The sequence below is a fragment of the Pempheris klunzingeri genome, chromosome 4 (assembly GCF_042242105.1).
Source record: "Pempheris klunzingeri isolate RE-2024b chromosome 4, fPemKlu1.hap1, whole genome shotgun sequence".
Lineage (NCBI taxonomy): Eukaryota > Metazoa > Chordata > Actinopteri > Acropomatiformes > Pempheridae > Pempheris > Pempheris klunzingeri.
In genome coordinates, this window is record NC_092015.1 from 6,396,300 (window position 1) to 6,421,370 (window position 25,071).

The 25,071-nt window shown below is 40.8% G+C and overlaps 1 protein-coding gene across 1 annotated transcript in view; it reads right to left on the reverse strand.

The window, feature by feature from the left end:
• gbe1b (glucan (1,4-alpha-), branching enzyme 1b) overlaps window positions 1-24,573 on the reverse strand; it is a 76,999-nt gene extending 52,426 nt beyond the window's left edge. The window contains exons 1-7 of the mRNA XM_070829024.1: window positions 24,438-24,573; window positions 15,149-15,318; window positions 12,223-12,338; window positions 9,858-9,983; window positions 7,760-7,895; window positions 5,267-5,357; window positions 3,935-4,144 (exon numbers count right to left, since the gene is read on the reverse strand). Of these exons, the coding sequence (XP_070685125.1) occupies window positions 3,935-4,144; window positions 5,267-5,357; window positions 7,760-7,895; window positions 9,858-9,983; window positions 12,223-12,338; window positions 15,149-15,318; window positions 24,438-24,535 (947 nt within the window). The 5' untranslated portion in view covers window positions 24,536-24,573. The remainder of the gene's footprint in view (window positions 1-3,934; window positions 4,145-5,266; window positions 5,358-7,759; window positions 7,896-9,857; window positions 9,984-12,222; window positions 12,339-15,148; window positions 15,319-24,437) is intronic.
• Window positions 24,574-25,071: the final 498 nt, after the last annotated feature.

Sequence of the window (25,071 nt, forward strand, 5' to 3'; positions counted from 1 at the left end):
ATGAAGCCATTTGCTTGCTTAGTGTAGTTGTAAACATTCGCCAACATAGCTTAGCAATCTTGTCATACTGAGCAAGTAATCGTCTTTCATTATCGTGTGAAAGAGAAATATTGAGACTCAATTTTGGCTCTTAAAAAATATCTTTTGCCCCTGGAAAAAAAATATAATAATATAAATATATTAACTAATAATTTCAGTTTGCTGTTAGTGCGTAAAAAGTCTTTCCTCTACAACCTACATTTTAACATGGAAATGCAAATACTACAGCCATAGTACTCTTTTGCAGTTTTAAGTGCAGAGCCGCTATGTTCCTACCCACTGGCTGCAACCGGCACCTGCTGAAAGCCCCGCAGGCAACTCCAACCAGCCGCCATGCACACCTACAGCTATGTTGAGCTCATCAGCTGAAGCTCACCAGAGGGGATAAATAGCTTTTCCCTATTGCTGTGTGACTTGATGGGGAAGGGGAAATGACTCATGGGTGCTAAATGAAATGACTGAATTTGGACTGAGTTGACATTTCAAGCGTGCGTTTATTCACTGATCAGACTGTAGCTGGGCCCCATCTATAGTTCAAAGCTGGTCTAATTGTATGAAAAAAAAACATAATTGCTCCAAAGAGATAGATGGAGACAGATTTGTTTTTTATCATTTCTGTTTTTCCTAATTCTTTGCATAGCCCTTTAAAACAATGCATGCTTAGCATTACTGTAACACAGTAATGTAAGACTAAAACACTAGACATGGCAGTAGCTTGCAGTAAGGAAACAAGTTGATTTTTATGGGAGTTCTGCAAGGTTACATGGATTAAAAAAAAAAAAAAAACATACTTTGATCGATGGATTCAGCACTACATTATACATCAGAGAAGCTCAATTATTTGAGTCGGCCTTATTGTTGAGTAAACTTAGAATCCAAGCAGTGCTAATCTCATTTATTGAATGTCTATAAGCTATCTTTTGTCCTCATTCATTTAGGATCAACGGCAGCACAGAGGCACAGAAACATTCACTATTTATATCGCCCCATCCACACATCATTAACAAATATTTTAATGTAATAAAAACACACACACACACAGAGTAATCTTGTCAAAGAGAGAATTATTGCTCCTTGGTCCTCAAACACAGGGCTGATCTCTCAGCATGAGAACATGGAGAAGAGCTAAAAAGACTTTTCAAAAGCCTGGCCCTAGGCCTATTTTTCATATCTTAAGAATTCACACAAAGATTGATGAAAAATGGATGCAAATGATCCTAAGAGAGGTGGGGGGACTACAGAACGAGCCCACATCAAGCTTCTCAGAACTCTCACATCTGAAGGCCCTGATCTGCAAAAAGGCTTGGCTTCTCTGGCTGCCGATCCCCTACACAAGCAACCACGAGCTCCATTCGCTCGGTTAATGTCTCAAGGTGACTTTGACGACTTTGAAAAAGGTTTATGAAAGAAACAGCGGCCAACAAATGATTCAGATATTCCCTAGTTAGAGTCTGCTTATCACATCAAGAGCAGTTAAGTGTCCGGTGCGTCACTTTGTACATTCATATAAAATATACATCCTGATACATTTAAGAGCTAATAAAGTCTTTATCAGGTGGTCAATTGATGTACAAGAAATATATCCTTTGATGTTCCAAGGGCACTTGGAACATTTCAGCTCAAAGTAAAGGTTCAAACAAAGAATCTATCTACCTCCTGACATAAACTAACTATATTGTCAGCCAGGCTAAGCATCTACAGTACTGGATGTGTCTTCAAAAGCAGACACATTTAAGTTAGAGGGCAGTGAAGTTTAGCAGGCATCTATCTAAACAGCATGTCCTCCAGACTGAGTTGAATGTATTATGAGGAAAGGCTGTGAAGAAACACATACCACAACTAAAAAAAAGTGCTCTTTGATAAAGATGCAAAAGTGGCAGCAGAGCAGATGAGGCAGCAACCTGGAAAATACATCTTTGCTCCGATAGCCAGTATCAGTCAGCTTCTGTCAACCTAATAAGAACATCATCGTCAGACTGTGATGGCTGATAGCAGGCTGCTTGATTAAAAACAGGCTGTGTTTCACACTAGCATCGTGGCTACCCTCTGAGGTTCATTTCCTTCCAAAGAGAGTAGCAAAGAAGCTTGACACAAACGACACGTCCAAACAACCTGTGAGAGGAAGAGAAGACAAATGAACTGGCTGTGACATTGCGGAGCTCCTTTGGGCTTTTACAAATGACTCCTCATATGCCTCCCAGTCGTGGCATATGTCTGCACCGTGTTTAATGAGTGCTTCGGATATGAGGAGAGTTCAATAACTAATGAAAGAAGAACCTTGCTCTCTTATTATAGCCGCGATGCCTGACACTAAACATTGTATAATGTATTGGAAACTGCTGCACACCGACACACACTTATTAAAAGCGAGTTCAAAAAAGCCAGTTGATAGACTCAACAGCGCCTGCTCCTCTTTTATGTGTGCTGGGATCATTTTCTGGGGGACAGAAGCAAGAGGAGAGACACTTAATTAACAGCGCCTACAACAACACCAATCAATAGTTTGGGTGTAAACTAAGCAGCAGCAGAGTCAAAAAACGGCCTGCTGACTTGATGCCTCTTATGTTTCCCTCACACTTTTGTAATTAGCTGAAAATATGAGCATTAGCAAAGCCTGCCAAGACCGTAACATCAAATCATTACTCATAATGCATTAAAATTCAACACCTGTCTGGCCAAACGGGTAAAAAAGGTAAAATCAAGACCATTTGAGGAAACTTAAATTCACCATTAATAGCCCATTCTACGTCTTCGGAATATCAGATTAACAGTCAACCTGACTGCATGGGCATTTTGCTGAAAGATGTAATCTGTCATTTTGAGATCATGTCTTGCTTTTGACCTTCAACACATCATGCTGCATCAGATAGTCTGAGAAAATATAAAGAGTGGTATGTCAGATCCCATTTGGGCTCATTTATCAATCTGTTCATATGTTGCTTATACATTTTTTGTTTTAAATTCAAAAACCCTAAAACCATACTGCTCATTTATCAACCTTGATTTAAAGGTAAACGTTTATATATCCGACGCAGCCTGCGCCGGTTTTAATTCTCCTCCATGAGTTTAGTATCATATCTAAGACTTCAATGCTCCACAGCTGGAGCATAATGTTGTGCTGAAGTTCTGGTAATCAGTGGGCAGGTCTTTGCTTTTATATCGTGGACAAGGCTAAAAAGGCTCATTAAAAACAAAATGTCAGATTTAATTACATTAAAACTATAGTAGCATAAAGTCAAAGGCAGGCCCCACAGTGCTGGTTTCATGCAGATCTGTTAATACCACAAACTGTAGAGCAGGTAAATCTTCACTTCTACGGTACATCACGTTATTGCATTCTTAATTACATAACACAGCTTTCTATGTTAATTATGCTCTTTATGTCTCTCACAACTTCCAGAAAAGACTTGACAACCAGTTGTTAGTGTTCCCTAGGAATTATTTTTCTCCCATCTTGTTGAAACTGAAAGTGTAAAGCACCGTTTTCGATGTGAATGCATCAAATTGCCTCACACGTCGTGCTTTAACCATATGCATCTATGCACATCTAAAAGAGCATATTTTGATGCCAATAGACTTAGGGCACAATTATCTTAAAAAGAAACAGTTTGTGCTATTCATTTTTCTTTGTTTTGACACTGCAGGTGGTATGATGATGAAGTTTCCAATTAGATCTTGATAAACATACAGTTTATCAAATATAGATATAATCTGATGATGGATTATTAATATGCCTTTCTTTAGAAAAACACCCTTAATGGCTTTTGAGTTAACTTTGAATGACTGCACCCTCTATGCATGCAATTGCAATCAGGACACACAGTACACTGAAGAGTGATGAATCTGTACAAGAATTTGAGGCACAGCAGTCAACAGTGAACCAAACAGGGAGTACCTGGAGTAGTTGAAGAGACGGCTGTCCCACAGGCTGTGCTCCCCTCTGGGTGGAGAGTGGAAGAAACATGAGTCGGAGCCATCAAAGCAGTTCAGGCCGTCCTCAGTGTTCTTGGAGGCATGGCTGTGAACAACGTCCAGCAGCACCACGATGCCCATTGAATGAGCCACATCTATCAGCTCCTTCAGCTCATCTGGGGTACCGTACCGACTATAAATACACACACACGTACAGAATTGGATTAGCACAGTGCAACCTAGACCATTTTCATGACCTAAACTTAACTCAAACATGCCCCTAGTTCTAATCTTAACCCTGAATCTAATGTCCCAAAGTTAATCTTCTTCCCCAATCATCTGTCTAAAGATCATCCATTCCAACCAGAGTGTCAAGAGGGCTTTTGTCATTAGATACATTTTGTTTAATATTCTCACTATTCTATTGTCCTTTCTTATTTAAAAGGGTCATTAAAAAAAGACATTGTGGACACAGGACACTCCACAAAGTATATGTGTGTGTATGCTGTATGTATGCATAAACACCAACATATACACACTCACACACATACCTTCACTCCTCCTAATATTGCCCAATAGCATCCTGTACTGTATGTCCTTTCAGCTATCTTTGAATCTACTTCCTTTCTAAACAGGACACATAGCGACAGTATTACCCCGCTTCCCGGTATTCAACCGCTTGGGTTTTAAATGACACTGAGAGATCAATCATGGGTGAAATTACACTATACGTTACACTTTGGTTGGGTTTATGCTCTACTCTAAGCAAGGAAGGAGGGATTTCTGAAAGAAGATAAATACGACTAGTCCACCTTTATCTACGACTCCTACCACTCTCTGGATTAACAGCAAATGTATTTACAGAGAGATTATTGCTGGTGTCAGACTTCTTGACCTTGATTTAAGGTGACTCTTTCTATGAAGTGGGAAGTTTCTCACTCAGTTTCATCTTCATGGCCAACCGTCAAGTTGCTTCAGTAAAGAAGACTAAAGAAGATGCTGAACTCATGATCGGATGTTGCCTTCAACATTATGTGAAATGCACTCTGGCTTTTGTCTTCAACATCACATTCAAGCATCATTTCTTCTGAATCACCTGATTCCTGCACAAGAATGGCAGACTCCGCCGATAGCAATGGAAACTACAACACGGACAAGTGATTACAAAACGCAAATAAACTGAACGGCTCATGCTCAGAAAAGGTTGGAGCCTCTTGTAATGAAAACCATAGGCATTACAGTTTTTTTTAACATGGCAACTTTGAAATCAAAAACAAAATATATAAGCCATACTCTGAAATTGACAAGCATTTACCTGGAAGCAGCAAAGAAACTTGTAATCTGATATCCAAAGCTTGCATAGTAGGCGTGCTCCATGACAGCCATCATCTGAATACAATTGTAACCTGGACACAGAGGACAGACAGCAGAATAAACACATTATTCTACGTCAAAGAGACTCTTCTCGATATCAAGTGCTTTCTTACCAGATTATAGAGATAACTTTATCGAAGTAAATCTATGCAAATACTTCAGAGATATTGGGGCTGTGGAGGGACGGGGGATTATTCTTCCCATCTTACTTTTCTCATGATTCCTAATAAAATAACAGCACTTGCTTAGATTATATCCCAAGCATCAGTGAAAAATGCCAATAATTCTTATGAGGTGTGCTGTTTTTGAATAAGCCTTATGAGCGTCTACTGTTCTAATATGTTATCAATTTGGTGAAGCAAGTGTGTGGAAACATTATGACTTAATACTATTTGACCCGTGTCAGTCATACTGTACATGTGAGCTTCAGGCATTTCCTTTTTCACACAAGCTCTGCTATTGTTAAGAGTTGTGGCTACGGGGTAACACCAGCTATCAGAGTCAGGAGGTCATGTACAACATTTCAAAACGGCCTACGAAAACTGCTTCTATGAATAAGAGAACAACAGGCTTTTAAACTGCCACTGAGCACTCCAGAGGGAGGCCCTGTGGTTTTTCAGTGTTGTGTGGAGCAGATTTATTTATTTATATTGCAGCTTCTTTTCAGGCTCGAGAGGGGGAGAGAGGGAGAGAGAGAAAAAAAACATAGGCTTCTGAAGGAGTGTGACAAAGCACTGGGGTGAGAGGAAGTTTCTCTTTTTTATATTTATATATATACTCTCTCCACAGTCAAGAAAGTGAAATGGCAGGCAAAGGCAGCCGTCACTAGAGACGTTGGAGTTTAGCCTCTTGGAGAATCCTATTGTGCAGATTCCCTCAGCTGCTGCAGGTAGATTCTTTGACAGCATTTACTCTGGCAGTTTCTTTCTCACTAAACAGGATGACACAACCAAGGAAACAGCATTTATCAGATTGCTCCTGTGCCAGTCATATCTTTGCTTTTTAATAATGTCAGTCCAGAAGGCTGCAACGCAAACTAACACCACATCTCATATAAGCAGAATGGCAAACCAAGAGAGTTCTGTTCTTTAAGGTCACATTTGAATGCAGCTCATCATCATTCGTTTTTTTATTTTAAAAAGAAAAAATAGGTAAATAACGTGACAAGATCACAAAAAAATTTCAGTTGAAAGATTTGACCTCAGTACCATCATGAAGACACTGGCCATGACATGGCGAGGCTGCCATTGCCATCCAAAATGCTGAGCTGCTAGCATGGCTAAAATCACCAATACACCCAAATAATAGGAAAAAAAATCTATTCATTTCTTTAAAATGTCCATTTTGGTTTTGGTGTGTGAACCATTTCTCAAGCAAAGTCATTTGCTTCTTCATTTTGTTTATAAAACAACAGAAAAAAAAACCTATTCAAACAATGTGTACTTTCAAAATAATTCCAAGTTTTATTACACATCCTTAATAAATATTATTCTAGATATGAAAGAAAATGTTTACAGTACCATTATTAGTCCCTCAATGAATAGATGTTTTTTTAATCAGATAATTTAAGTATGAAAAGTTCTGTTTGTATATATTCAAGTACAAGTAAAGCTCTGTAATAAACAAAAATTAACGACTTACAGACATTATCAATCTTTATTATTCCAAGTTTAATATAAATATTCAATAAATAAATTTAATCCTGTACTATTAAACTGAGAGTAGCAAAGAAATCAGCATGAAAAATGAAACGAATCGTGTTGTATAACAAACACTTGCTGTTAAAAGCATTGTAATCAGCAGGAAGATGGCTTTTATTATCTATTGTTCGACCGTGTCACGATTATGGAAATGGAAACAAGTTGTCCGTTTTGGAGCTGTGCAGTGGGTGACTCGTGCTGTGGAACCCTCTTTACTAAACACTGTCCAGCGGTCAGTGATCCCTTCAGGTCATGCCAGTAAACAGGATGTTGACTTGCTGATGTGGTTTTGTGCAGGGGAAGTCTGACAGGTCTGCTACTGAAAATACTGCTGCAGGAGGAATGGTGGCACTCAAAGCAGCATGGCATATTTGCTGGGTTATGGACCAGTGTTGACAGAGATGGCACAGGACACTGTCAGTTACAAAGAAAATTGCTCTCAAGCCCCTCAACTATTGTTTTTACAACCACATTGTTGGCTCTGGTTTGATGTGTAGGGAGGTATAAACAAGCATCACTGTAATGCTTCACTTCCTCTCTGTTCTTGGCTGGAGAGGATACAAAATGTTCTCAAGTTGAGTCGGCAAAAAAGCTCTGACTGGCACTTGGATGAAGAGGATCACAGCGGGATGATTGCTGTGCTCTTTTTACAGACTTGAGTAGCCAACAAAATAAAAGGGAGGCCAAAAGGGAAGACAATAATCTCATGGAGGTAATGTGGTCTCATGTCTTACCCAGGTCTTTTATTCGAGGCAGCACGTTGGTTGTGAAGTTGGTGTACGAAGCGATCTTTCCCTCAGGTGAAGCAATGCCCACGTGGGCCTCGTATATTCTCAGGCTCGTGGGCTTCTTAGGACGGGGGTGGGTTTGCTGGAGAGGAAACAAAAATTGGACAGAAAATCACAACAGACTTTTTTTTTTTTAAGCATTCTTCCCTGAAAAAAAATACTAGGAAAAATATAGCACATTTGGGGAGTAATTATGAATTAATGTCAAAGACACAATGTGGGTTTTCAGGGTCTTTGCACTAACATCTTACCACAGAGGCTGATAATGGTTCTACACATGTTAAATATTAAAAGATCTATGATTCACACTGTCAGAGTTACACAACCGGAGAGGGATTTGTTTTATACATAGAACCCATTTCCTGATGGCTACCCACCAGGCCGTGTGAACCCACTATTTGAAGTACATGATTGAGCCACTTGAAAATAAAGTGAATATAGTGCCAGTAAGAGGCCTCCTGTAATTAAAATGGTGCCAAATAACAAGTGATAAAGAAAGGAAGGCTTTAATAGCCTCTTATTGTTTTGCTTGTGCACCCTTGTGTTGAGGATGTCAAGTGGCATTGACACACATTTAGGCCCTTTCAAATCAGCAGCATCAAGCACCCACATCAAGAGTGGCCACACGAGCTGCACATACACTGTATAGTCAAAAGTCAGTGGACACCTGACCATCACACCGACATGAGCTTGTTGGACATCCCATTCTAAAACTAGGGGCACTGATCTGGAGTTTGCAGCTATGATAGCCACATCTCTTCTAGGAAGGATGGAGGACAGTGTCAGTGGGAATGTGTGCCAAAAAGAGCATTTGTGAGGTCAAGCACAGATGTTGGATGAGAGGGCCTGGATCGCAATAGTCATTGTAATCCTTCAGTTCAATGAGTTCAAAGTTCTGTGCAGGCCAATCAAGTTCCTCCACAACAAACTCCTCAAAATCTAACCAACTTTATGGACATTGCTTTGTGCACAGGTCACAGTCATATTGGAACAGCTAAGGGCCTTCCCCAAACAGTTGCCACAAAGTTGGGCAAGCCTAGTTGTTGTTGCCAAAATGTTTTGGTATCCAGTAGCATTAAGAAGACCCTTCACTAGAACTGCACCACCAAACTTTACAGAAGGCACTGTGCATTCCAGTAGATAGCATTCTGCTGTGATGTGCCAAACCCAGTTCATCTATCAGACTGCATGTCATAGCCATGCATGATTTATCACTCCAAACACCATGTTCCACTGTTCCCGAGTCCAGTTGCAGTGTACTTTACACCGCTCCAGCTGACACTTGGCATTGCACGTGGTGATGTGAGGCCTGTGTGCAGCTGCTCGGCCATAAAAACCCATTTTTATTAAGCTCCCAACGTATAGTTTGTGTGCTGCTGTTGCTTCCAGGGGCAGAACTCTGTAGTGATTGATGCAACACATCTTTTACGCACTTTTACGCATTCTGCCCTTCAGCACTGGTTGGGCTGGCTCGATGAGCTTCCGTGGTCTACTGCTTCATGGTTGAGCTGCTGCTACTCCTAAGTGCTTCTACTTCAAAATAGTAGCACTAATAATAACACTTATACTTGACCGGGAAAGATCTAGTCGGGCAGAGAGTTCACAAGCTGGCACAGGTGGTATCCTATGACCACTTATAACCACAAATGTTTGTCTGTGGAGGGTTCATGACCATGTGCTAGATTTAATGCACCAGTTAGTAATGGGTGTGGCTGAAACACCTGAACGCAATAAGTAGGGGTGTGTACAGACTTTTGGATAACGCAACTGCATGTTTCATACTGTAAGAAATCAAATGAGTATCGGAAAGACCATAAGGTTTTAACAGTTAAGCATCATTATTTCAACACAACATTTACATCAAACTAGGTCATCTTGTAATATAGCCAGCCCAGAAAACGCTTCTAGTAACAGTCTGTCTATGACTAGTTTGTCTATATATGTTCAAATACAAATTTTCAAGAAGATCAATCAAATGACTAAATGAATGAGTAAGCACTGAAAAAAGCTGTTTTTATTATAATATTAATCAATAACTACTTACAATATAAGGATGAGGAGGATCCCAGTGAACCCAGTCATAGATGACCGATTTCTCCTCCCTGGTCACATATTTTGCCCAGGGCGAAATCCGGTACAGCCGCTCACCCTGCTTGGTGTGAACTACCACCTGGCAAAAATAGACAAATGAGTGTTATGTTATAGCAAGGGCAGTTAAACAATGACACAAAGAGGGGACGTTCAAAAGGCACTACAGGCACTTTACATAAGCTGAGGGAAAGGGAACACACAGGTTATGTATATGCACCACATGATACACATTTCAGCATTGAAAATCTTCACTGAAAATCTGCAGGAAGGATGGATAAAGTGCTGCAAAAGTGAAAACATAATTGCAAAAAGGGGAAAAAAAAGGAGTCAGAAATAACAGTCCACTAGTTTAAGAGGACTGGCCACAAATCAACTGAGGCCTCAAGGTCCTCTGTGACTCCTGCGCGTTTCTGTCCGTGGATGTATGTGATTTTAAAGTCAGCATTTATTTACATCTTCCACCCATGAAATGCTTACATCATAAAACTGAGCGTTACTCCCCATCCATTATACAGAAAAGATGCTGCAGATTGTTCAACCAATAAACCAAACATTTTTCAAAGTGTCAACATGAAAACCGCCCCTCTTCCACAAAGCAGCTCCTTGCTCTCCAATGCAGAACTCACAGCCTTAAAACTACTCTACTGGGCCCCCAAGAGAGCACTGAAGACATAATAAGGTTTACAGGACAAAAAACTACAGTATTGACCAGAGAACTTGTGGAAAATCTGGATTCAATGGTAATTATGCTGTGTTTTATTTTTGTGAGCAACTCTTCTGTTGGTTTTAACAGTCAGTCACTGGCCCATCTTGAGAAAGGGGCAATTTAGAAAAATAGGAAATCTAAATCATTATCCTTTGCCTCTTATCTATTATGTCTGCAATTCAGGGTTGGAAGGGGGTCAAATAAGTATAGTTTGGAAGTCTAACTGACAAGTTACTTTGCCTCCACCAGTCAAATAAGAAGGGAGAAAGCCAGCGTGAGAGTTGGAAAACCCACCAAGAAATCGATCCTGTAGTGTTACCCTCAGTATGCGTTCACCCTGTTTTGTCCCCTGTAGAAACAAGCATTAGAACCTAACTAATTCTGGCTACTGTTGTGAAGTAATGACTGTTCCAATGCCACCTGCCTGCGAGTCATTGGCCAGACCCCCCTCTGGGGTTTTTTCATTATGGCCAGGCCACCTGGGGGTTAGCTGCCTGTCCCCCCTTATGACATGCTTCACAGTTTATAGGATTAGGAAAAGATAGTTGGATAAATGGACTGGCATAAAGCCTGACAGAGTGGTGGCCCTTCAGACAAATTGGCGAGCATTAGGCACATTAAAGAGAAATCAGACTGCTGGGCCGGCTGGGGGGTGCAGAAAGAGGAAAAACAACTAAGAGCCAGGCCATATGTGAGAAGTTAGGTGTGGATGAAAACGTGGATCACTTAGATTACACTTCGGTCAACTTCTTCTCTAAAGTCTTGCATACTTTCAACTACAAGAGCTCATTGTGAATACTGTATCCACAAAAGGACACTCCTTGTTTATGGAGACAAATTGGGCACTGAACAAAGGGGATAGAAGGGCAAGCTGCTCTACACGAGAGTGATTGGAGCTAGGCTTGCGCTTCCACGAGGGAGTGCTGTGGAACTAATTCTAAAATGGAGCTCACAGCAAGGCAGCCATTCACAGGCAGCAGGGGTGCGCAAGGAAAGGCCAGGTGCCAGCGTTTCCATCTGCTTCTTATCGTCCTTAGACTGACCTCCGCTGACAATGGGAGCTGGGCAGCCTGTCCAGGGCGCAGGAGTGTGCCAACGATGACCCGGTCCCAAGGAGAGTGGCGCCACGATGCCATCCATTCCATGTCTGGCATCTCATTTCAGGATTATTTCTCATCCACACTGTTTGCTTGGGAGACAATGCATAATGGGAGGTGCGTCTTTTGCATTTAACCCTGATGAATTATTTACTAGAGCTAAAAACCAATCATCTACACCCACTGCAGGCTGTGTTTTGCACAGACAAACACAGCACAATGTTTTGAGGGATACCTGACGCAGATGGGAGCTGAAATAAAAGCCATCAGGTGGGACCCTCAGGTGCATCTACCCTCCACTGTGCAGATTGTGTACATACAGTAATCTCCCTTCTGTGCACTGCGAGTGTGACATGTTGTTGACGGCGACACGCCAGGTTTTCACTCGGTTCATAAGACACCACACATGACAGGGAATCTCCCTTGTACATTACAATGACAAGTCGTCGTACCGATGTGGCAAGATGACACCTACTGGGGAGCGGAAATAGGCATGAAGATGTTCTGTTCTCTACCTTGAATTTGGTGTTATGATCCACAGCTGGAGTCTTGTCATGCTTGGGAGGTAGAATCAGTTCCCACTTGCCAAATTCTTTTTTGGTGTAGGGGTGGGAGAATTTGTCCCAGCCATCTATGGGGGAGCACAGAGAGGATGTAAACACATCAAATTAATTGGTTTCCAACACGGAGCCAAACATCAATTCTGATTGGCTGCATCCTGATGAAAGAAAGCCATATGATCGTGTATGGCTATGACAGGACAGCACAAGTTAGTACATGAATTTGTCTCGTCTCTTTGGTATCCTTTGTTAGCAAATGATCACAAACCTCAAGATTGAGGAAAAGTCTAAAAAATACATCATTTGTTAATGTAAATGTGTTAATTATCTCATGTCTTTATGCACAGTGTGATAATACTACTCTGACCAAAACACCTGCCATAAATAAGGCTCATATCACTATAACTGTGCTGTACTGTTTGGCAGTAGACAAAGATTTACATATTGTTTTTACTTACAGCCTGTATATGTGGATAACGTATCGGGTTATAGCTTCTTATGAATTATTTTGATTAAATGTTTGTTTATAAAAATTATTCAGTCCATAGTTGTTTTTTTATTTTACCACTAAGGGTTGCCAAAGTCAGAAATCTTAAAATCCAGCCACAGGGGGCTTAATTACTTTCAACTGCAAAAAACCGATAACAATGACAGTCGCATTCCTCTTTAGTACAACAGTGAGCTGCCACTTTGCCTTGTGCTAACAACAGTTTGTAGCTCATAGTCACCACTGTGGCTTTTGCTCCAATTCAATATTCCCCTGTGGTCACAGGACCTCGGTTTTTTTTTCTGAATTCTACACACTGTGTTCACACAATTTATCCCTCTTGCACTCTCTCTCATCTAAAATCTCTTACATAATTATTTTTTCTTGTTGTTTTTGTACTCTGCACTGCTCTCCTGTATCCTGTGACTTTTGCAACAGTGAGTAAATCAGCAGTCTCAGTGATCTAAAATAAAAACTGATAAAACACCACTTCACCGCTCATTGAGTTTTATCTCTGAGGAAACAACAGAGAGACATTACATTCATAACCTGCTGATACCACATTACCAATTGTCATTGACTGACAGGAATATATTAGGACACAAAACATTTATTATAAAGCAACCACCTTGGCATGTCAATTTGGGACGTTGTTTTTATTCAGTAATCCATATCTACTTGCTATTCATGAGCAAAAACAGAGGCAGGATAGAAAATGAATCACAGGAGATGCTCCAGAAGTGACCGGGCACAACACCAGCACTTTTCACGGGCAGGCCAAGTCATATTTTTTCACAATTTATCTATCTGCCTTTGCTTAAACTCCTCAGAAAAAAAGAAAAACATTATGCATCCAACCTGCACCATATTCATGACTTGGGCTGCTGGGCTGTTTCCACATTTACTATGAAATTGAAATCAAATAATATGACTGAGCCGTGTCAAAATGTAATCTCTCACAGAATTGAATGTTGGAATTGAGCTGCTGCCCAAGGTCCTGGGAAGATAATTAAAAAAGGAAAGGGAACAGGAGAAATATGGAAAGAGGGAATGGCAGCAACATAACTAACTAGCACAAAAAAATGTGAAGGGACAATAAACAAATTGACAAATCTTCAGCTTTGGTCACAGTATCAATGAGTTTATTATTATTAGCATTTGCTTTCCTTTATCGTTACCTGCAGGGCATCACTTCAGAATGGCTCCGGCACAGAGGCAAGTGTTGGTGGTGTGGCATTGAAAATGGTGCTTGAATTATGTGCACGGTTCCAAATTCTTTCATGATCACCCCTTATTATTCTTTTTTTCTATCATGACTTTTTTTTTTTAATTTTTGTTTGTCTATTGAGAATAATATAATACAACTGGCATGTGTAATGTGTAATAGAACTCGGTGCATTAATATATTTGGTAGAGGAAAGAAAAAAGATCTAAAATAAGAAAAAAAATGGCAGTGATAGCTTTATTACCTTGCATATCTATTTGGTAGAAGAGAGCAAGTCTCATTTAATCTGGTTAATGATGACAAAAATAAATAATTTTGCTGCATTTTCACAGCCCACATTCACTGGAAATAACACTCAAAAGACTATTAACCTGAAATTACTTTGAAAGTTGGGACCGGAGGGAACAGAGATTTCAGTGCAAACACAGAGGTTGCACTCACTCAACAACTTTGCAGGCGATGATGAAATAACCAGCTACTAAAATATTAACAAACACTCAAACATTCAAAAGAACCCCCTTCAGTATGCAAGTTTATCCCGTGTAATCAATATTTTCCACATTTCCAACTCCCAGGTTGGTTGATCAAAAGGGCTGATACCCTTGTACCACAGTTCTCTCTGCTTTTCTTAATTTCTGGCCCTTTTGTGTTCTAGAGTGCAGAAATGTCAAATTTCATATTTAATGTACCATGAAGATATGCAACCTCTGGGTTTGCACTGAAATCTATTTTTCCTTTTTGGTCCCAACAGTGTGAGTAACTATATTAAAATGCCATTTCCTTTTTAGTAATCGATTTATTATTGCAAATTTATTGTTATTATACAGCTGGGGAGAAGCATGTTTTAATCTATCTGCTTGCTGCATACTTTAAAACACAATGAGGACGCCTACTATGCTGGAAAATGTGTCGATTTTGTTAAACAAAAGGCTTATTACATTGTATAAATTTACTACGAGAAGAAATATATTAACTATGAGGTTAAAGCTCCATTTTCCAGGTCTAATTCGAGGATGCCCACATCCATACTGGGTCAGTTTTTGTAAGAATTGTAACACCTTTAAACACAGAACATGCAGGATAATAACTGAGCAGCAACAAAACGAAGTGGGCATGTTGCTCTGCTGACATGTTGTTCTGGAGAGGACGTTTCTCCTCGAGCTACTTACTGAAGTCACCGGTGAGGAAGAGGGCCTCGGCAGCTGGAGCCCACTCTTGAAAGTACAGTTCGTTGTCAGGCCGTCGTTGCACACCCAAGGTCTTGTAGCTGCGTGTGAACTGGTCAAAGCCTCCTTCTGCCTCTTCCAGCTGGAAAAGCTGCTTCTGTAGCAGCTCATACCTTTAAACCACAGGGGACACACACGAGACTGTATGAAGTCAATGGAGAATTCACCACTGATGCACAGTTGGATGCAGACGATGTTGGACAGTATATCATTAATCAGTGAATAGATTTCCATTTTTTTGCAGTGAAGTGATTGTGAACTCCCATTGTGCCATGCTGTCTCCTCTGCTTCTACTTCAGTTACATTTTTCCTCCATTTTCCCACAATGCCAGTGTAAATATAAGGGAAAATTAATGCAGTGTAATAGTTTAAACATGGTAAATCACATCTTCATTTCCAAACAATGGCTTCTGCACTACACAGGAAGGATAATACAGTGGAAATTGTAAAGATATTATCGTTTTTTGTTCTGGTAATTACTCACAATGGCAAAACACAATGTTGACATGTATGCATATAACTTATCACTAAACAACTAGTCATCAAATTAAAATTACTGGGGAGGAGGATATTAATCAGTAATTTCCAGTAATGCCATCATTACCGGAAAAAGCAGCCCTTCTGTTACACCCTGTCAATGTTGTCAGTAATCAGCCATTAATGACTGCTCATAACAATACAGTTAGCGGTGAAAGCAATTTTCAAAATCGTTGGTTGCACTGGAATGTCATTCCAACGCAAACAAAAATCTATTTTACTGAGTAATTCATTATTTGCACAAATTGCTGGTTAATTAACAGTCCTGAATTTAATGGGTTGCCCAATTTTTTAAATAATCTTAACATTTCGCAGTAGATTTACAGGAGATTTTTCCTGTAATGATAATGTTTTATGGGCCTCCAATGAATTAAGCACTTTACCTGTTACTTAGTAACAATGTAAAATTACATTATGGGTCTGAGATTACATAAATGAACATCTACCAGAAGATTTTAATTAAAATGTTATAGTTGTGTACTTTATGTACAGTCACAGGCCTACGTATGAAAATATTCCTTTGTTTTGACATATTTACAACTTTTCTAAAATATTGCAGCACATGCAGTGTGGTGGTGCACAGTGCTGCATCTTAATGTTTCCATGCTAACGTTATCTCTTTGAGGTCCTACCTCAGGATGCAAACCTGCCTCATTCCCTCAAGAATGTGTGACTACAGGCATATCCTGAGAGATAAACCTCTGTCTGTTACCTTCAGCTGGGAAGGGTAGACTAACTACTTTGCAATTTATCTCACTTAAGTTCCTGCAGCCAGCTGGTGTCCATATCAGATTCCCCCTGGTACAGAAAGCCTCTTTCAGCCAGCTGAGTTAAGTGCACTCTCCCCTACAGCCCTGAAGCCAAGCTCAGACTGGCCTGTGAATGCCCTGGGGCTAGTCATGATGGGCTGAAGTAACAGCGCTATTTCTCAGCAGCTGCTCCCTGTGTTGAGCGTAGTGGATACAGACAGTGCTTGCCAAATGTAAACCTTTAAAGTCCAACCAGTGCTGCCACATGCCTCCTTTGCCACTTTGTCACCATTTCAAGAATCTGCTGAAAGGAAGGACAAAGAAAGGATTCACATAAGGGCAGAGCTCCACTGCCACAGTATTAATAGGCATGAAAGTCATGCCTATGATTATAACAAATGAGTTCCAGAAGGTTGGACCAGTGGGAATAGGGAGCCAAAATCCTGTATGGATGCAGTATTCACTGCACATCTCTCGTGTCTGTTTCCACTTGAGATGGCAGCAAGGAGGCGAGATCAAACCACACATAACAAATGAATTATGCCACCGTTCATTTCAGGAGGTCATTAACAGAGTTGAAGCTATAGGCAAAATCAAATCTTTGATTTATTTTCCTATTATTCATAAACAGACAGAAACTGTCTGCAAGCACCCTTGCTGTCCTCTGTGCCCTTATCTACAAATTTTATTTTGATGAAGTTGTCACTGCTCCTCTCCTTCATCCTGGCATTGGTGCCATATCTCTTTACCTTGCCACCATTTTTTTTCTAAACTACAAACTCTTAAACTGTGTTTATAGTAGTTTGCGTTTACTACAATATGTATCACAGGAATGCACATGGTATCCAAACATTTGGCCGTAAAACCCTCTCCTATCAGGATGCGAAGAGCACAGCCTCGGAGTGTGACCATTCCATTACATACAGCCTTTTTTCTCCTGCTCTGGCCATGACCTGCTAATAAAGGAGAGTCAATGATAGATAGAAATGATCACATTTCTTATGAGGTGCTATGAATGCAATTTTGCCAGCTCATGTATTCAAACTATTGATTAACTATTAAAGCTCAAATTACATCCAGCTGGTGTATACGTTCACACAAGCCATACAAACAGCAAGAAAAAGTAAAGGAAATCCAAGTATTTTAGAGTGTCACACTTCAAACAGTCTTAATGTGTGTTATTGCGCAGAAGGAAAATAACTGATCTCAGCTTGATTCAGAAATGTGCTTCTATCTTATGTTGAAGAGCATCTCTTCTGGCTATGACTTAAAGCCAGTATGTGATTATGTCATCTTTAAAATGATTCTGCTGGCAGAAGTATTTGTTTGGTGAGCATCAGTCAGTCCCACAGACTTTTTTCATAATACCACCAGAAGTCAGGGATTTGAAAAAAAAAAAAAAAAAACATATAGTTGGGGCTTTAAGATTAAAGAAGAATTTTGTCTGTTGGTAAGATATGAGAAGCTTGAATTTTAATATGAGAATCAATGGCTCCTGACACAATACTGCAACCAATTGCTCCTAATTGCAAGTTAAACACATGAAAGACTAATTTGAATGTTACGTGAGGTTGGCAAAGTTGCAATTTCCTAAGACCTAATGAGGTGCTGTATGGGGAATGCTGAATGCATGAGGAATGTGATTAATCAAAGTGATGTACTGCACTACAATACATTAGCATTTGGCACTCTATAACTAAGAAATTCTTAAAACTGCATTCATATTTTTTGGCCACTTGGAGGCAGCAGAAACAGCCTGTAAACACAAGCTGATGTGGCGAACCTGTTAGCAAAACAGCTGCTTATTCATACAACTAGCGGACATGACGCAACATTACCATTCATTCGGAGCTTCTGTCCACTTGACTAATGTAACTTCAATATTTATTCTACTTTTAGCTCGATTTTGCTCTCCTCCGGTTCCTGATGGAACATATCTGGTCCTTTAGATACTAAATGTTCTCCAAAGGAAAAGTCTGTCTGCTGTTTGGTGCTGGTGAGGACGCCCACAGTGGGTGTGTCAGTTGGATGAGTTGGATGATAATTAGCTTCATCAATGCGAGCGACTCCTATCACACACACATACATAGAGATGCATCGACATCCATTGTTCATACAAAAATGTTGATTATGGCAGATTTATGAAGTACACAACATTAAAAGATCAGTCCTGAGTCTGGTAAATGCCTGAATGTTATGAAAGAAGAAACGCTGATCACCGACTCTCAATAGAACAAAGCATTATTTTAGTTTCCCTAAGAAACACTGCTGCTCATTGTCAGGTAGTACACGACGAGAGACATTACTAATCCCTGCAGCCACAAATTACAAAAGAGTTTTGTCCTGTCCCCTATTCGCTGGTAATAGAGCAGCAGGAGATTACAGATGTGAGTCGCAGATTGCAGTCCTGGCTCTCTTATCTCTTGGTTTGGGTAACTGTTCTTTATCTACAAAGATACTGGAGAAAACATCATAACTGAGATATTAAGCTTGCAGATATCATTGCACACAGCAACATTGCAAGTGACAGATATCAACCTCCTGTCAGATCACTGAATCAGTTCAATGTCAGACAAATTTCAAGTTCTTCTCAAACTATCAAGTTTACCCAATATTCCTTACAACGTGTTGCAGAGACATGTTCTGCAATGTTTGGCTGCTTCAAATGTTGAAATGTTGAAAGGTAAGTGGAAATGTTCTGTTTTGTGTCAAAGTCATGAGTTGAGACTACAACTAAGAGGGCCTGTGGAGAAAGTTCTCCCAAAAGAGAAGACAAGGGTCAGAAGGCATACGAGAAAGCTTATTGGTTGGCGAAAGCTCTCCTGAAAGAACAAAGCGAGGGTTCAGAAGGTGCTGGAGAAGGCGTGTCAGTAAAGATCTCATTGATGAGAAAGCTGAGGCTCAGAGGGTGCTCAAGCTAGCAGACCAGCCGGAGGATACGCTCCTGAATAAGAGGAATGAGGCTCAGAAACAGCTGGAGAAACTTGACTTCACCTCTGACGCACGGTGAGGAGCAGCAGAGGATCGATCATCGGCAGAAACAGGAGGAGAAGATCTCCCTCCTCTGAGCCACAGTGGAGGTCAAACAAAACCCTGCGGGAGACAGAGCTGGAGAGAACAAAGCGGGGCAGCGTGACGTTGAGGCTGGATGATCTGGAGGCAAAAAGTCCAAGAAGAAAAGTTGGATTGCCAAGCCGTCCTATTTCACCCACTACATTCTGTGGCAGGGGCATCTCTCTTTGAATTGTCTTCCACAGCTTTTGTTTCACTTGCATTGTGTCGAGGTTTTTTTTGAGAGTTTTCCTTGACTTCTGTGATGTGAAATCGGCTGATTAAACATTCCACAAACATCCTTGTCTTGTCTAACAGCTCAATAAACAAAGAAGCTAATGATTCCTGAAGTGTTATGTTGCTACAAAAATTGTAACACTAACTGGCTGTACGGAGACAATATCAGAGAGAAACTATAATAGGTACAAACAAACAAAAGGTGGTGGTGTTGCATTACTGAATATTACAGTCCACCAGTAATCACTTATTACAACACATCTAGTACCACCAATTGTTAAAACTCCAACTCCAAACTTTATGCATCAACAAACTTTTGATTTGCACAGTTCCTGAGGTCAGCATGAGTTCATGGAAAATGGTCGGATCAATTTCTGCCAATTCATTTGGCTGCCAATCTGACTTCAGCCAAAAATGTTTTTTTCCTTCCTTTTCAAAAAAGGGATTATCTAATCTTCATCATATGTGAAAAGAATCCCTGTTTTTTTTTAAGTGCTCCCATCAGGCCATTAAATCAGTTTTTGGAACTACTGTTGTAGTTTCAAACTGACCCAGTCGATCAAACGGATGGATTTGAAATACAACAGGCAAAAGAATCGGAGAAATCAAGTCAGTCAAAAGAACTGTTCTGACATTCTGCATTTGACAGACAGAACGGGAGAAGGTTTATCTATTTTTGCTGGTTAGCAAAGAGTCAGTAAAACAGAAAAATCTGCACTAAAATACAGGTATTAGATACAGCAAGGCCACATAAAGTCTTTGAATAATGCAAACAAAGGAAAATGCACCACACGCACCGACATTAGAGCCAAAACGATTAATTGATCGACAGAAAATTGCCGACTACTTTCAAAATGTAGAAAGTAGAAATTGTAGAAATGCCAAAAAAACATCTCACAGCTCTTAAATGTGAGGATTTGCTGCTTTTCTCTGATTTATGGCACTGTAAATTGAATATCTTGGGGTTATGGACATTTGGAGACATCACCTTGAATTCTGGGAAACTGAGACATACTTATAATCGATCAAAAAAAAAAGAACAGGAAGATTATAATAAAGATAAGAAAAGATAATACAAACCACTGTTATTTGCAGCTCTAACCGACATTTGACACTTGACACTAATTGTGATGCCATAGCTCAACTAAATTACAGTCACTTTAAATTCATGGGTCGGGATTATAATCCACTTTTTAAAATCCCCCCACAGAGCAGCTCTAGAGCAACTGTTACCTGTTCATACATTCACTGTTAGACAATCGGGCATCTAAATTTAGAGTGAGTGTTCAGGTCTGTTGCATTGTGTATGACTGATGGTGACAGCTGAAGCACAGAGGTGTCAGGACAGTCTACAACTGCCTGGAGAAACACAAGTTGGAAAAGGCTCCTTTCTCCTGATCTCAGCTCGCCTAAAGGGCTTCCATACAGCCCAGCGGCAAGGTGACTTTCAAATGATGCCATTAATGTCCTTCTTTGACTAACTGCATTAACGAGGCTGAAGAGGGACCTGAACATTTGCAAAGAGGTTGATCGATGAAAGGTAAAATTCCCTGCCTACATCATACTGTTGTTGACTCTCTAGCCAGGTGACAGGAAAAATAAATGCTGCCAAAGCTGCCTTTACAGAAGGCAGATGAAGCAATCCCTCATTAAAGTGCGGTAGGTAGTTTCAGAAACTCGATCCGGTCATTCTAATAATTCCTATTAACCAAGGATCTGTAAATTATCCTTTTTCCATCCATCTACTTATATGTAATTCCTGTTTTTCAGCTCATTACTTTTCAGTCAGAGCACGTGTCGGCAGTCATCACTTCAAAGTCAATAATCAGTTTTGCTTTAAACGTATTGCATCACCATCACAGGCATAAGACTCAGACTTATTGCTGTATTTTCACTTTGAAATAAGTTGTGATGACACACTCAAATCTTTGCAAAAACTCTTTTCCGTAATAAGCAGTAGTCCCAATGCTCCCTACTTTCGTTTGGTCCAATTTAGGAGATTCATGGTGCCGCGAGCTGCAAAATCCTAGCAGCACTTCCTGCAGACTTGCGCAACAGGAAGGGTAAATAATGAAGCATGTCAACAGAGCAGTGCTCACTGGAGCTGTAACCTGTGTGCAGCATTAACGGTCGTCTTCATAATCAATCTTAAACTTGCAACCTGATAAAGTAAAATAAGAGCAGCCTGTACCCACAGTATAACTAATTGGAATGGGAGGCTTGCAAAAACCGCCTGCTTACACCGGCTGCATCTGGTGTGAACCAAAGTTCAACAAACATGAGCCTTCAGCTATGACATGGTGCTGAAATCTAAAGAATCACTCAGTGTGGTCATAGGTCTCTTTCTGATAAGCCAGCAGAATTCTTAGTACTGTGCAGCTCGGCGAGGGGACTCAGCATGACACCGCAGCCTGAGAAAACTCTCGATTTCTATGCCTGGGCTCATGATGTGGTGTTAGGACTCTGGGCCGTAGAACACCAGGGGCTTATCAAGAATTAACCTTCACACAGCAGTGATCCCGTATGTAAAATAATTTATGTGCAACTTTCATCAGCGAGACAGATGTTTGAGACTCGTGGAGGTAGGGCTTGGTGAAGCCTAACAATACCAAGCTGTGTCTGAGATGGAGCTGACACGCTCATCTCTGTGCAAGGCTGGAGGCCTGCTCACATGCTTCAAATACAAAGCAGGTGGTTCCTTACCTGCCACATTACAGACAAGATCTGACACGGTAATGAAAACGGATTAAACTAGGTGGCCCCTGAGCAGAGTTTTAAGGCCTAGTTTCGGGGACAGCCCAACGGTGAGCAGATACCGTAGCTATGCCAGTTCTAGATCATTATCGCCGTCTACTTGGAAGTCAAAAACATCACACTGATTTTTTTTCCCCAAGAAATTCAGCAGGTATGACTAATTTGACATTAGGAAGGCAGTTGAGCCAAAGAATTACTCTGCCATTTTGTGAACCACAAGCCGACGGGATCCTTCTGACAAGAAATTAATGATCATGAAATCAGCATTGCTTTAACACACGTGAACATTTTGTTCCTGCTCAGTTATTACAACTTTTTTAAAGTGCACCTTCACATTTCAGTCCAGTCCGTTTATCTGTTTAAAACCAGACTGCACAGCAATTCTACAAAAATGAACCAAAAATAAATGAACACATGAACGAACACATAAAAACTCAAGCATGAGACTGCAGTCTATTGACTTACAGAGGGCCTCTATTTGCTTTCGGAGATTAGTATGGACACAAGGTCAGTGCATTTACCAATGAGGAGCACATGTTGGTTCTTTTCAGGTCTCTATAAGGGACTTTGTAATTAAAACAGTCATGTTTGGGTGTTCACAGCCACAGCAAATATTCACCCTATCATTTACTGTAAATAGCTGAACTAACTAATTAGCAAAACCGATGTTTGTGAACTGAGCTTGATTCTATTGGAGGGGTTTGTCTCTCCTGGGTGCACATATTCAAACATAATCCTGGCAGTTGTGCAGCAGCTGTGATCACAAAGGTTAGAATCTGTAGGATTGTAGGATCCTGACTGACTCTCACTGACACTAATGGAAATCTCAAATACAGCTGCTGAGAAATCTCCTAGTGAGCAAAGCTGTTATATTATTTATCAGAACTTTCCTTTTTGGGCTGTGCATTACTGGCACAAGAATACGACTCAATAAACAAGACGCATCAAGCAAATGTATTCTAGTCAGGTCCTAAAATCTTAGAATCTACTTATTGAACGTGTAGATTGATGCAATTAACCATCAGACTTTGGCAACTGCAGAAAAAAAAAAAACTGTTATTGGAATTTATGCCCAGACATAATCCCAGATTAATAAATGCACTAGCCCACACTAGTCAGCTACTTCAGACTTCCACCCCATAATTCATTTGGGGGCTGAAGGGGAGCACCATGCAGTATGAGAACAGCATAAAGTCAATTAATGTCTGAGAGATTATTTATACTGCAGAACAGCAAACCAAGCAGCCAGTGTGCAGTGGGAACTCTAATTGTGGATTTATATCCAATTTTAGCACATTTTAGGGAAAACTGATGCCCTGATAACACCCACACACAAATAAAGGGAAAACTCATTACACAGAGCACAAGCTCATGACGTGGCCGAGGCCTGCAGAGAGCAAAGGCTGCGACGATGCTGGAGCGCAGAGACACATCTGCCGAGGAACAGGCGGGAATCAGGCAGCGTTTGATTTCCGCCCGAAGGAGGACGTCACCTGACTGAGAGACACACGTGGTCGCGCGTGAACTGTCAAACACGGGAAGTTGAGAGATGACTCGGCATCTTCAGTCTTGTAAAATAATTTTTTAAAAAAGCGTCTCGTGAATTTTGCACAAGCTCACCATCTTCTAAGCGCTTATTATTCAGCCGGCTGGGAAAGGGAGGGAGAGAGAGGGGGAGAGAGGGAGAGGGGGGCTGTACGCGACCTTTCCTCACCCAGAATGTCAAACCTGAACACGGAAGGTGACTCTCTGGTGTGTTGCAAACATCTCTTAATATCTGCTGTGTATGTTTTATTTCCGTACCAGACACGACCGCCAGCGTAAACATGGCTTCTGCTCGCTTCACCGGGGGCTGATTTTGGCCACAAGCTGTGCGCAAAACCGCCGTTTAAGCCGTATTTTACCTCCTCCTGAAGTCCTTCTCGTACTGTTTGAGATGGGGATCCATTTGGAGAAGGCAGTTGAACTCAGGAATTGAAACATTATCCTCCGGGTCTGCCATGGTTTCTCCAGACCGAACCAATCGAGCACCGACTGCTGCTGGCCGGACGCGCTGACAGTGACATGAACAGAGGACAGAAACACACCGTGTGGGGAGCTTTTAGTATCCGGAGACAGTGGCGAGTCAGGTGGCTCCGCGCCGAGCCCGCCCCACCACGGCACGCTGTCTGCGGGGGGTCAGAGATGAGAGCGCCGATCCGTGCGGGGTTGTGATACAGTGTAACTTTAAGATGACAGCAGGGGAGGGTGGCTGGGATTTGTCTGCACAAGAGTAGCTTTGTAGGCTGTGGGTGTGCTTGATCTGTGTGGGGAAATCACACCAACGCAGATGTGAAGATCATGTCATTGTTTTAAATGGCATTTTTCTTCTATTTCTATTTCATTTATTAATTCATTTTATGCCAAGCGCTTTCAATTGCCTTGTTGAAATGTGCTAAACAAATAAACTACGCAGGACTCTGGATTGACACCAGGCTATCATTCAAGACTCATATTCAACATTTGAGTCAAAAATTAAAAATGTAACTGTATCCCTGT